The following is a 13732-nucleotide window of genomic DNA, read 5'->3' as shown; positions in this document are numbered from 1 at the left end:
GACAGGACATCTCCCAGGGCTCCGAGGAGCCCCAGGCTACAAGGGAAGCTGGGGAGGAAACAGCCGTGAGAGTGTAGGCAGGACCCAGGCTTCTAATCATTTCGACCCCAAGGGCAAACCCTTTACAGTTTATAAAGTGCTTCCGCAGACATCGCACATTTAATCTTGCAAACAGCTCAGTGAGGTCAGAGGTACTATCCCCATTTCACAGAAGCGAAAACTGAGGCTCAGAGCACAGAAGCCACTTGCAGCACACATGCCCCTTCCTGGGTACAGCATAAAAGGCTCCATCTGGAGCCTGACTTCCTGGATGAAATCTTCACTTCCCACCTGCTAGCTGCCTCTGGGCTCAGTTCTGTCAGTGTCTCTGTGGCTCCGTTTCATTCTCTAAAACGGGCTAATGACAGTACCTAATACACAGGGTTATTATGAGGTTACACGAATCAAACGTCCCTAAACTGCTTTAAATGCAGCCTGACAAAGAGCAAATGCTATATAAATATTTGTTTAATTAATTAATAGTTATTGTGCCCTTACTGCACACAGGTACTATCCAAGCAGGTACTTGTCACACGGCAGTTTCACATCTGCCTGTGTCCCCAGACTCCGAGCTCCTGAGGGCAGGGGCTGCATGTCTGCTCTATCCCAGTGCCCAGCACGGGACCTGGCGCACGGCGCCTGCCCAGCCACTCTCAGGAGAACAGAACCCCAGCTTCTCAGATGTCCACACCCAGCAGGCTCAGCTTCCCCAACAAGAGGCGTGGAATGACTGTAACAAGTTCCCTGCACCCAGGCAAGGTTCACGGAACCAACCAAAAGCACAAGTTCGGGAGACCCAACCCCAGGGCAGAGGCCCGTCACCAGATACCCGTTGCTCTCTCTCTGCTTGTTATCAGTTCCTGAGAAGCCCTGGCCGCTGCCCTGGGTGCGCTTAGGTGCCAGGCACGATCAAAGGAGCCTTAACTTAGAATCTGAGACCCACCCCCAGCCCCAGCTTTGCTGTGTGACTTGGAGCAAGTTACTTTTCTGCTCTGAACCTGGGTTTCCATCTGCAGAGCTGGCACTCTGCAGGTCTGAATCCAATCACGTGGAAAGTGCCAGACAGGTGATAATCCAGGCTCCCCGTCCCCCTTTTCCTCCCCCTGCCAGGCCCACCAGCCTCAATGTGGCAACCTCTGTGGCCGACCAGGAACTCTCCCCTACCCAGAGTCCGGTCCCCCACTAGGATCACCTCCAGGGAGCAGGGGGCTGGACCGCCCTCCGTGGTGGCCTGGGAGGCTTATCTGCCTGCCGTTGCCAGTGACTCACTGGTTTCTCAAGAAATCATTACTGTCAAATGACAGCAGGAAGTCTTCCCAGTGTAGCAGCCGCCTCCTGCTCTGCCACCTGTGGTGGCAATATTGTGACAGGCGCCGGGGAGACCCCAAGCCTCAGCTTGCCTCCTCACCCTGGACCAGCCTTCAGCAGCCCTCAGGAGGCATGGAACCTGGCCAGCCTGTCCCCGCTAGGAAGAACACTGAACTTGGGGTCTAGAGACCCAGACCGCACTTGCCGCAAGATGGGGGGCAGATGTCTTCCACCTCTCCGAACCTCTCACCTTGGCTCAGTCGGTTGAGCACCCAAGTCTTGGTTTCGGCTCAGGTCATGATCTCAGGGTCCTGAGATCGAGCCCTGCGTCAGGCTCTATGCTGAGCATGGGGTCTGCTTGTCCCTTTCCCTCTACTCCTCCTCCTCTCTCTCTCTCTCTCTCTCTCTCAAATAAATAAAAAATCTTTTAAAAAGAGAAAAAAGAACCTCTCACCTATAAAATGGGCATAATTATTCCCACCTCTTGGGGCTGTCTGATGATGAAATCTCACTTAAAGAAGTCATCACAGAGCCTAGCATGTAGTAGTTGCTCAATCAATGGTGGCTATTAAGTCATTATGGTTTATTTGTAAACCTTTTGCAAAATGCCTTCACACTCCACTACTTCAGGTGATTTTTACAGCAACCCTGGGAAGCAGAACTCATAAGGAAACGTATCCCCATTTTATAGAGTGACAAACCGAGGTACAAAAGATTATGTGGTTCAGTGGATTCTTCAACGAAGTTACAGAGAGAACAGGATTCACAGGGCACTGGGCAGGCCGATCTTCCCAGCACCCCCATTCCCAGGTGGGCAACCAGAAGATCAGATCACACCGCAAGCAAGCAGGGAGCACAGCCTGGACTCCACAGGGCTCTAGCTGCCCCATGCCTCCAGCCAGGGGCTCGGCCAAGCCACAGCCCTTCGAGGGGACCAGAGGCATTCGCCAGGTTTACTGCTGGGTGACAACTACCCTCTCTTGTACCAGGAACTAGGGTAAGTAACCACATCCTGCCCAGGAAGCCGAACACCCCGTGCCCACTGCAGGTGGGAGGGCACAGCTCTGGCGGGGAGGCCCCCCCATCTGGCCCAGAATCCTCTAAGCACCAGGCAACCAGCAATGCCCAGAGGCTACATGACACCCAGATGCTGTTGCCAAAGGCCTAGACCACCCTCCCTCCAGCTTCCAGCCTGGTTCCTGATTTCCGCCTGCTTCACAAAGCCAGAACCACTCACCCCTTAGGGCACTCGTGCTCCTGCCCTGTGAAATCTCTTTTAGAACTTCCCCATTTATAAAGTGCCAGAGTGGCATGAGCCCATTTACCCTGCCCACAACTTTGGGATACAGATGAGGAAACAGAGACCCAGAGAGGCAAAGCGACTAACCCAACCTGGCTCAGCTTTTAACGCCTATGCCAGGAGTCCAGCATCTGGTACCAAGTGATGGGTGTTAATCAAATTTGTTAAAACCAATGTGTGGGGGACGGGAGCTCGGGTCTCCTGACTCCAGATCCAGACCCCTCCCTCCAGGAGCTGTGAGTGCCCGCATGTAAGGCCTGTGTCAACCCTCTGGGTCTCATGGGCCTTATATCCCCCAGCCGTCCTAGGGGCCTACCAGCACGCAGCAGCCAGGCACGGCGCCCTCCCTCTCTGCGAAATGCTTGCTCAGCATGGACTCTGGCCAGGCCCGGGCTGGGCTCTACCAGGACACAGACCAGGAGCCGGCCCCCACAAGCTTATAGTCGGTGGGGGAGCAGACATCCCAGGCCACTGAGATTCAGGGTGTGGGCTGCTGTGATGCGGGAGGTACTGGGCGCTCAGAAACGCCTGAGTGAAGAAAGTCAAGGAAGCCCAAGGCATCCTCACGCTGAGCAGAGGGGACAGAAGTGCCTCCTTCCCTGCCCCAGGCCTTCAGCTGTCCAGGACACGGGAAGTCAACAGAACACCAGCCCGGCTTCGCCTCCCCGATGTGATCAAAAACCAGGACTCGCAGTGCACAGTCCACAGCCTGCGGTATCACTGACACATGGTACAGTTTAAATCGATTCCCCTAGAAGTCAACGCATCTCGTTGCGGCAAAGAGCATGTTCAAATTCTGGGTCTACCCTTCTATGTCCTTCAAATACCCACACGTGTGCGGAGGCGGGCCACGGGCCTAGAGAGGCTGAGAGCGTGTGAGTCCCGGTGTGCGTGTGCATGTGTGTGTGTGCACGCACGCGCGCGCCCGAGCCCGTGTGCGCTGGGGGGGCCCAGGGGCCTCGCATCCGGTGGCCAAGGCAAAAGCCCCGCCTCACATTCCTCAGGGAAGGAATCTTCAGCGTCAGCTGTCTCACGGCTTCCTGCTTCCCTTTCTTTTCTGGGACCTCATTCCCCTGCCTCTGGCTTGAGGCTCTGAAAATCCCTCCCAAATATGTCCCCAAAGAGAATGCCAGCACAGCCAAGAGACTCTGGGACACTGAGGAGCTGGATGGAGGGGGTTTGTGTGTTTCTTTCAACGGAGGTTGGAAGAAAGGGCGGGGGGAGGGGGGAGCAGAGATTTCCGGAGGCACAAATCAACTGCTAAGAGTAGGAAGAACACCGTCCTTAGATGCTGGACAAAGAAGTAGCCCTTTTTCTCTCCGCCCCCAACACCAAGTCTGGCGCCTTCCACGGGACAGAGAGAGCTGCGACGTGTCCTGAAATGGATGTGCTGGGCAGCCCAGCACTGTGCCAGGAAATCCCTGTAAAATGAAGGGAACTGACATTGCGGGGAGCCAGAGAGGGGACCTACCCGGAGCCTACCAAGCCCCAGGTGCCTTATCACGGAGCCTCATTCCTTCCTCCCCGATTCCTAGGGGAACAACATTATTCCCCCTCTTTTACAGAAAGTAGTGGCTCCGGCAGCTCAGAGAGGGTAAGCAATTGCCTGCCGTCGCACAGAGAGTGGTAGAGCCAGGATTTGAACCCTTTTCCCACCATCCCAGGCTGCCTCCCAGGAAAATCAGAAACAAAGAATCCGTATCGGTGACACTTCAGAAATAACAGAACTAAGTGGCAGGGAACGAAGCCTTGTGACCAGCTTTCCGGGGCAGTCTTCTGGCTTTGGGGCACTCAGGGGCCAGCACGCACCTGCTCAAGGGCCTCCCAGGGCGTGATGGGGAAAGGCAGGGGACACTCCAGCTGGCTCACCCACCAGCCCTTTTTGGAGCCCTTCATTCAGGCCGCCAGCCCAGCCCCTTCCGGCTCATGATCAGAAATAGCTGTGACAAAAGTCCCTCCCATCCCCGAAAGTAGTTTTTTAAAAAATGCTTAAAGGCAGACACACAAAAAGGTGGAGGAAACTCTACCAAACCCCAACCGAGGACAGACGATGTGGGCATCACGTCAGAGCAGTGGGGAAAGCTTTCAACGGCAGGCAAGGTCTTCCCAACTCAGCTTTGTGGGTCAGCTCCCTCTGGGCCTCAGTTTCCCCACCTCAAAAATGAAAGTAACTCAGCTGAATCAGCAATTTCTCTCTCTCCTAAGCTGTGGAACCCTGTTTTCCAATGAAACCTTCCTCAGAAGTCATGGAAATAGAGCTGCTATGGTTGATGGGAGCCAAGTCCCAGGTGCTGAGCACCCCCACTCGCTGTCCCCAGAATTGCCCCAAGGCACCCAGCTCTGGATCCCAGGGCTCCAAAGGGCCCCTGTGGGAACCACCAGGCTAAACAATCACTGTGGTCCCTCCCGGCTCTCAAGGCAAAGCTCCGATCACCCAACCACCAGGGAAAAACAAACCAAGCCCTTCATGCTGACTTCAGTCAGGGGCACAGACACTTGGCAACCTGCAGGGGGAGGGAGGGAAACCCAGACAGTTCCAAACCACACTGGGCCTGGGGTGGGAGAGAGGGAGGACTGCCAGTCCGTGAGGCAGGAAGAACAGCCCCGACCTGGACCCCTCTGAGTCACAGACCAAAGTATAGGGCGAATTGGGAGGGGTCACCAAAAGGAACCCCCTTCTGTAAAGGTGGAGGACCTAAGGCTCAGAGAGGGCAGCAGTTGGCCTTAGGTCACACAGCACCTGGTAGCTGAGCCAGACCTGGAGTCTGGGTCTCTTAGAAGCGATGATGCAGAGAAATCCCCACTTGTTTAAAGTTCAGATAAGACTCAGCAGGAATCTCCAGGGAAAAGCCCCCAGCTTGCAAACTCGGAGTAGGACATTTTGGTAGCACTGGGTGGTGACAGAGCAGAAATGTTTGTTTTGGTTTCCAAATCAACGCTTGACAACCTTGTCGATAGTACAGTTTGGGCAACCACATTTCCCTCACGGTAAAGAGCTCAGAGCTGGTTGGCCCAAGGGGAAACCAAAGCCGTAGCGAACAGGGCCCAGGGCCCAGGCACCCCAGGCCAAGGGCTCTGGTTTGGGTTGTTGTTTCCCAAGCATGGTTCCCATACCACTGATGGCCCCTGAGATGATGGGAGATGGTGCACGAGTGACTCTTCACATTTAACTTCCACTGACTGCATAGGTGAACCGATAAACTATGGTCTGTCCGCACAGTGGAAAATTATTCACCAATCTAAAGGAATGTGCTGTTGAAACACGCTACAACGTGGCTGAACCACCAAAACATTACCTAAGTGAAAGAAGCCAGACACAAAAGACTACGTATGACATAACTGCATTGACATGAAGTGTCCAGAAAAGGCAAATATAGAAACCGAGAGCCCATCAGTGTTGCCTGGGCTGGGGTGGGAATGGGGATTAACTGCAAATGCGCACGAAGGCTCTTTTGGGGGCGATGCAATTTTTCTACAACTGGGTTGTGGTGATGGTTGCACAACTCTGTGGATTTACTTTAAAAAAAATCACTGAATTGTGTGCTTAAAATAAGAGGATTTTATGGTATGCAAATTACAGCTCAATAGAGCTGTGGAAGAATATTTTACATAAGCAATAATACAGATGGTGGCGGTACATGGATATGGCCACAGATCCCAGAGGTGGAACCCAAACGTCTCCAGCTTGGAGGACACAGAGCTACATGCACCAGATTGTACTCTGGGGAAGCAAGTGGGGGTGTCCAAGGCTGTGAGTTCCTCCAGGTAGACCGAAGGAAACCCTAGAAGCTTTCCTTTCCGGGCACAGGTCCCTTCCACTGGTCACTGTTTGGGGGCTCCGCGCTAAACAGCCCGAAAGCATCTAAAGCCTTCAGTGGCCAACAGCCTGAGCAAACACCGTGGTCCCATCCCTCAGACGGTGACTTCTCTCGAGGACAGGGGACCAGAAGTGGGCTGGGAGCTCAAACTCAAGATTATATTTTGTCAAGGCTGCGAAGACCTTTTGAGATCGTCTAGCCCGGCGGTTTTTAAATTTTTTCTTTTAAGGTGTTGAGATGCCTGCCCTCCTCCCGAAAGCAAATTCTCACGTGAAACCCAAATACAGAAACAAGTAAAAACAGAATGTTACTAGTATACACTTATACTGTAAGTTCACATACGTGAGTTCTGAATTCCATCCGGAAAGTTGATGAGGCTATTTTGATTCATTAACATTTAGAACTGGGACCACGGATGACAGTACCATATTCCGTTTAATTCTATCTCCTGTTTTGGCTGCAGAGTTTCACAAAAATCCTGACTCACACAGATAAGTAGCTACAAATGGGAATGGTTTTTAGCGGTTTGCTCTGCAATCTCAGAGTACTCTTCAGACAAATAGAGAAGGCAGGCGGGGTGGTTTTAACTTCAGGCCAACTACTAACAAGTTAACAATTAACAATGAGTTGACATTAAGAACTTAAAAGTGAGCACATTTTTATAACCATATTAACACTGTAATAGAATTTAAAATATTAAGTCTTACATAATAGTCTTGGAAGCCCAAGACCATCTCCAACGAAGCCTGGGGCTTCAAGGAGCACAGTGCTAGCCACTCACCCCTCACTTTACAGATAGGGAAACTGAGTCCCAAAGAAGGGAGCACACTTGCTTTGGAAAAATCCAACTTGAGCCCCAAATCGACTTCGGAAAAGATGCACCTCCCCAGATCACCAAAAAATGGAGGAAGAGAAGGCGCTCACACAGCCCAGGGGACGGGAGGAGAGGCACCCCACTCCACCTGCCCCAGCAGTGCCCGTCTCATTCCAGGCCAGCGCCAGAAGCTGACATCACACCCCACGCCCTGGGTGCAACTTGAACAGAGCATTGCTCAACGCCAACCTATCTCCCTCTGAGATTGGGCACGGTTTTTCCATCTCCTTAGTAGCCAGGTCCAAAAAGCACACACAATAAAACAAACACAGTACAAGCCTGAGGCATGACGACACAATCAACAGTGGGAGACAGAAGGGCCCATCCCTCTGAGTTTCACCATCGAGAGCAAGTGCCTGCTCCCCTACCCCACCCCAGCAAAGCTGTCCACAGAGGCAGAGGCAGCCTCCCCTTGGCCGTGGCGGGGCACAAAGCCATTCTCAAGTCCTCAAGAGAAGACCGGCCCCAGGAGAGCGGCTCGTCCCCAGCGGGATGTAAGACCTCCCTGCAGAAAGCCAGACCCTGTGTGAGAGAGACCCGAGACTCTCGGGGCCTCTGCTCCATGCTGGCCCGACAGAGCCTCGCATCTTTAATAACATCAATGGATTATCCCTTCCAAAACGCATCACCAACCTACTCTCCCCTTCTGCAACCGGGGGGTAGATTTTATTATTCCTATCTGTCTGATGAGCAAATAGGTTTCCAAATGGTCCAACGATCTCCCTGGCAGGTGATGGAGGAGACCCATGCCCCACTCCCTGAGCAGACTTCTGTGCTCATGTGAGCACCAGGACTCAAGGAGTGGAAGGAAAGAGCCTTCTCACAACACCCTCTAAGCCCTAGAGTTTGGAGCCAAGGCTCCCAATGCAGGGTTGCCCATGCCTGGGACAGCAGAGGGCCCTGCCCCCACCCAGGCCTGAGAGGCTACAGACAGACCCCTCTCCTCTTATTGGAAAGCGGAGCCATCAGTCCTGTCAGCCAGGCTGCGGGCAGGAAGCAATGTCAGTTTCCCAGCTGGGGAATCGGGACTGGGCAGGAATGTGCAGGCCGGTCCTGCAGGCAGTCTGTCCTGCACACTAGGCAGAGATGGTTGTCTGGGTCCAGTCAACATCCAGTCTCCAGCCCAAGGTTCTCTCCTCCTGTGCGCCTTTAGGGCTACATGTGTTGGCACTCAATAAGCCGTAGGGGGTGTGGAGAAGAGGGATGAAGAGAGGGGTTTTTGAAAGCTTGTGGCCAATCCGATGGTAGTCTGGTTATCCAGACCCACCAACCAGACCTTGCAGAGCTGGAGCAAGATGGCAGACTGTGGCCCTAGTGGGTAGGGACAGATTTACCCATTTTCAAGCACATGATCTCATTTAATTCAAGGGACAAAAAAAAAAAAAAAAAAGCCAGGGGGTTGGTTAAGAGTTTCTTCTTCTCACCCGTGGAGGGAGGCGATCCTGCCGCCTACATCCTTGGGAAAAAACCTATAGTGGGAGACAAACTAACCAAAAGTAGTTCAATTCACTAGTTCAAATCCCAGTTTTGCCACTATGGGCCAAGCCCCCTTTGGCAAGCCCTTGCATCGCTGTGCCTCGGTTTCCTCATCTACAAAATGGGGATAAGAATGCCTTATACTCTGCGTTGGCGTGAAGATTAAATGAGATCACATAAAACACCAGTGGTCATTATGTCACCTAGAAAACAACCGGCCTCGACCAATGACAGCACCAAGGTGTCCCCTATGGTAGTCAGCACCCGCCCCCATTCTTGGAACTAGTAAGTGAGTTTTCCGAGCGTGTGTAGGGCGCTATGCAAACACAGCTTCCAGCCCACCTGCTAGGACCAGCTGGCCACCCCCAGTCCCTCCCGCACGCACGCATTCCGCGGCCTCCCGGACCTGGACGCCCCCTCCCCGGGAGCTGCGGGGTGGGGGGAAGGGCAGGTCCCCACTCACCTCCGCTTGTACTCGTCGCGCTCGCGCTTCACCTTGGCCAGTACGTTGTAGAGCGCGCGTATCTCGGGCGTGATGGTGTCGATCTGCACGCCCACGCCGTCGGGGTGCACCCACGACACGCCGGGGCCCTGCACTGTCTCCACGCCGCCGCCGCCCGTGCGCCGCACCTGCGTGTAGCTCCAGATGGTCCCGGGCAAGCGGCCGTAGTGCTGCGGGTGCGAGCCGCCGCCGGGGGGCAGGCCGCCCAGGGCCACGGTGTTGGCATTGGCGCCCGCCGCCGCGCCGATGGCGCTGCCGCTGCCTTGCCCCGCGCCAGGCGCTGGCGGCCGCAGCAGCTCGGGCCCGGTCTGCACGGCCTGCTCGCGGGAGAAGGTCTTGTAGCGCAGCCGCCGCTCGCGCTCACTCTGCTGCTGCTCCAGCTGCTTCTCCAGCAGCCGGTTGCGCCGCTCCAGCTCGTGCACCTTGGCCAGGAAGCAGCGGAAGCGCACGTTGAGCCCCTTCAGAAGGTGGATGTTGGAGCCCAGGTCGTCCCGCAGCGCCGCCGTCACCGGCGACGGCCCCGGCCCGGCCCCACCGCCGCCGCCGCCCCCGCCGGGGCAGCTCCCGCCGCCGCCGCCCGGCGGGCAGCCGAAGGCCAAGGCCATCTCCCCGAACAGTAGTGAGTTCACCATGCGCCGGCTGCGCGGCTCAGGGCCCCGGGCCCGCGGCTCCAGGTGCGGCTCCAGCTCCGGGCAGGGCTCCCGGCGCGGCCGGGCCAGGGCGGGCGCGGGCTCCAGGGCGGCCGGCCGGGCGGTTCCAGATGCGCGCCAGATGGGGCCTCCGCAGCGACGGCGGGCCGGACCGCCCCCCGGATGTGGGCGCCGAGGCGAGGGACGGGACTCGGGCCGCGGTGGAGGCCGCGAAGGCTGCGTGAGATGGCAAGGGTCGTGGGTCCCAGCGCCGCGGCTGTCAGAGACGCTGTGGAGGCGCCGCGGCAGCAGCGCGCAGAGGACTCTCGACCGGCACTGCCCCTCTGCGGCGGGCCCCGCCCACTGCAGACACAGGCCCCGCCCCCGCCCTCGCCCCGCCCATCCCACCTCCCTCTGCGGCGCTCCCGGAGCCCAAGGCCCCGCCCCCGAAGCCCGCAGCGCCGGGCCCCGCCTACGAGCCCGTGGCTCCTCCCACTCCCGCTCTCCGCTGCTTTCTGGGCTGGGTAGACCTGCCGTCTGCAGCTCTGGCTCCGCCCAGCTCCCGGCTAGACCACGCCTTCTCCGGCGCCGGGTCCTGCCGCCGGGTCCTACAGCCTGGCCAGGCTCGGATTCTTTGCCTGGGGACGGGGACCGCAGATCTGCACCGGGCCCGCGGTTAGCTGGAACCGCCGCAGAGCCAGCCCGGCCCCTTAAAGGGACCGGCAGCCTGAGCAGCGCACATTTTCCCGTTAGGGCGCCCCTTCCCCCCACGTCCTCTAACTAGGAGGCTCCGCTTCTCTCCCTTCCCCACCGCGATCCCCCGGCCCTAAATTCCCAAGGCGTGTCCTGGAAGGGCTGGGGGACCACAGCGTCCAAAGGTGCATCCGCACCCCACCCCCACTCCAACCTGGGGCGGCCTAGATCGACCTTCCCAGGATAAGACAGCGCTTCCGCCGGCACGTCCCCCACGTGGTGGACCCGGGCAGGCTCCTCCACCGCTTGCCCCGGCCTATAGGCGCGAGTTTGTAGTCCCGAGATTGGCTTGGGCACTGCCGAGCCCGCTGGTCCCCGGGCCCACCCAGGAGCCGCGCGGAGTGAGGGGTGGGGGAGGGGGGGAAGACTGAGCGGAGACCCTACCGGAATATGACACCTGAAAGCTCAGCCTGGGCTGCTGCCCCTTCCGGCCCTGAATGACCACCTCCCCACCACTGCACACTCACACGCTGAGATGCAGGGGACCCCACAGCTGGAGTACATTCCATCCAACCACTTAGGGGGAGCCTGCGAGCGGAACCAGTCTGGGGGGCGGAGCCAACACGAGGATTCAATCATTCGTTCGTTCGTTCATTCAATCTCTTCGGATCTACCACCCAAAGGACCAAGTTACCCAGTCTCCTGGAGTCTCTTGAACCAAACTGCAAATATCTATCATTATTTTCTAAATGATAATAATAGCTCCATTATTGAGCGCTTCCTATATGTCAGGTGCCATACATCATTATTATCCCCATTTTACAGAGCAGGTCACCGAGACCAGAGGAGCAACGACCCATCCCAAAGCTCATGCTCTAACCCGCAATCCTACACTGCCGGCCTCTTGTGCATTTTCCCATTTGATCCTCTCCATAAACGTCAGAGGGGAGGGGACCCACACCTTTGAACGCCTGTGGCTTGCACTGTGTATACTTAATCAGACATGCGGCATGTTCCATATTCTTCCAGCTGCATTTTTTGAATTGCAATTTAATTTTGTCTTATTAACTTTTATGTTTTGTCTCGTGTGTAAGCTTGAGGGCAGGTACCCTGTGTTACAGGAACAATGGTTTGATGTTCTCAGTGACAAAAGAGACACAAAAGAGAGTTGGGCTTGCTCCAGGATGAGGTCGTGGCTGTTGTGTTCACCTGCTGCTTTTGATTGGGTCACAAGAGCAAACCCTCCCTGTGTTTCCTTCCCTCAACCACAGCTCCATGCTCCCTGTGAAATGGGCTCACCTTTACAACATTCAGCATCGAAACTCACCTGTCTTAAAACCTTCCTCTGCTTTGCCCAACCCAGTGTGGTCACTGTTCTCCACTCTTTGTTCTCTCAGCTCTTGGCGATTTTGTTTATCTAGCCTAAAGAATCAAAACCCCTTTGCCTTAAAGCAGGAGTTCCGGAACACTCCCCCGCCCAAGAAGTTCGAGGATAGAATGTATGACACAGAGATGGACAAAAGTTCTATCTTTATTTTCACTAATCTCTAAATAGTATTTAGCATCTCCTTTGATCATGAGTGCAGGCAACCAGAAGTCCCCACGATTTTGTAATTAAAAAAAAAAATCAAAGATATTTTCCTAGCAATAACTACAGTTACCGTAGATATCTCAAAATATCATTTAAGCTACCACAACTCTGAAATTAAGATATTAGACTCACCACTAAATCTTATTATTTAACATGTTAGTAAAGAAGCACATATGTTACTACTATATCACAAAATTGTTTAAATATTTTGATAACTGTATTTTAGTAAATATTGTTTTTATTGTAATCCTAATGCTATTTTTAAAAATTATTCTGATAAGAGGCCCCAGGGGCTTGTGGGACAGAAAGGTTTAAGAAACGGGGTGTAATCAGAAGGGGGAATGAAGCATGAGAGACTATGGACTATGAGAAACAAACTGAGGGCCTCAGAGGGGAGGGGGGTGGGGGAATGGGATAGACCGGTGATGGGTAGTAAGGAGGGCACGTATTGCATGGTGCACTGGGTGTTATACGCAAGTAATGAATCATAGAACTTTACATCGGAAACCGGGAATGTACTGTATGGTGACTAACATAATAAAAAATCATTAAAAAATAATAATAAAGAAATCTCAATTAAACAAAAAAAAAAAAAGAAAGAAAGGTTTAAGAAGCCACACCTGGGGAGTGGCTCCCCTGCAGCCCTGTTCCGGAAAGGATATGTCCTACCCAGGAGCATTGCCCTGGAGTTGGGGTGTTTGGGGGGCACCCAGCCCTGTCCTGGGCATTGGAGAGATTCAGGCGTTCCATGATCATTCACTGAGCACTCGCTTCAGCTCAGACCCTGCGCTAATAGAAGGCAAGAGTTTAAGGAGTCCTGGGAGAACTAAGGAAGACAACCAAAAGACCTTACTGTGGCAAGGGGTTGGGGGGAGGGGTGCAAGAAGGGACACCTGGCCCGGAGCAGGTGGCTGAGCAGAGACCAGAAGATCCAAAGGAGGGGCGCCTGGGTGGCACAGAGGTTAAGCATCTGCCTTCGGCTCAGGGCGTGATCCCGGCGTTATGGGATCGAGCCCCACGTCAGGCTCCTCGGCTATGAGCCTGCTTCTTCCTCTCCCACTCCCCCTGCTTGTGTTCCCTCTCTCGCTGGCTGTCTCTATCTCTGTCAAATAAATAAATAAATAAATCTTTAAAAAAAAAAAAAAAAAGAAGATCCAAAGGAAATGGGGGAAGCAGTACCCAGGCCAAAAGGAATTTCCAACGGAGTCGTAGAAATATGATATGTACAAACAAAATGGCCAGAAAATAGTGCCGTGGCCACTTGGTGCCAAAGTGAGAAGCCACGTGTCTTGCTCTTTGTCGATAAGATGAGAGGCGAGGCTAACCCAGTGTCCTTCTAATTGGGTGACCAACTATCTTCATTTGCCCAGGACCAGGGGTGCCCCTTGATGCAGGGTTTTTGATGCTAAAACCAGAAAGTTCCAGGCACACCAAGACAAGCCCATGTCGCTCTGGAGACTTCTGAGGCCGGAAGTGCTGGTGATCAATGTCAGCCAGATGGA

The 13732-nt window shown here is 54.6% G+C and overlaps 1 protein-coding gene across 2 annotated transcripts in view; it reads right to left on the bottom strand.

Moving 5' to 3' along the window:
• Positions 1-10274, bottom strand: part of IFFO2 (intermediate filament family orphan 2) — a 47686-nt gene extending 37412 nt beyond the window's left edge. For both annotated transcript variants that reach the window (XM_045782302.2, XM_087858683.1), the window contains exon 1: positions 9279-10274. In XM_045782302.2, the coding sequence (XP_045638258.1) occupies positions 9279-9949 (671 nt within the window). In that variant the 5' untranslated portion in view covers positions 9950-10274. The remainder of the gene's footprint in view (positions 1-9278) is intronic.
• Between the last annotated feature and the right edge of the window lie 3458 nt (positions 10275-13732).

This window comes from Ursus americanus, chromosome 33 (assembly GCF_024610735.1).
Source record: "Ursus americanus isolate L20-20 chromosome 33, mUrsAme1.1.p, whole genome shotgun sequence".
Lineage (NCBI taxonomy): Eukaryota > Metazoa > Chordata > Mammalia > Carnivora > Ursidae > Ursus > Ursus americanus.
This window is presented reverse-complemented; position numbering and strand designations above follow the sequence as displayed.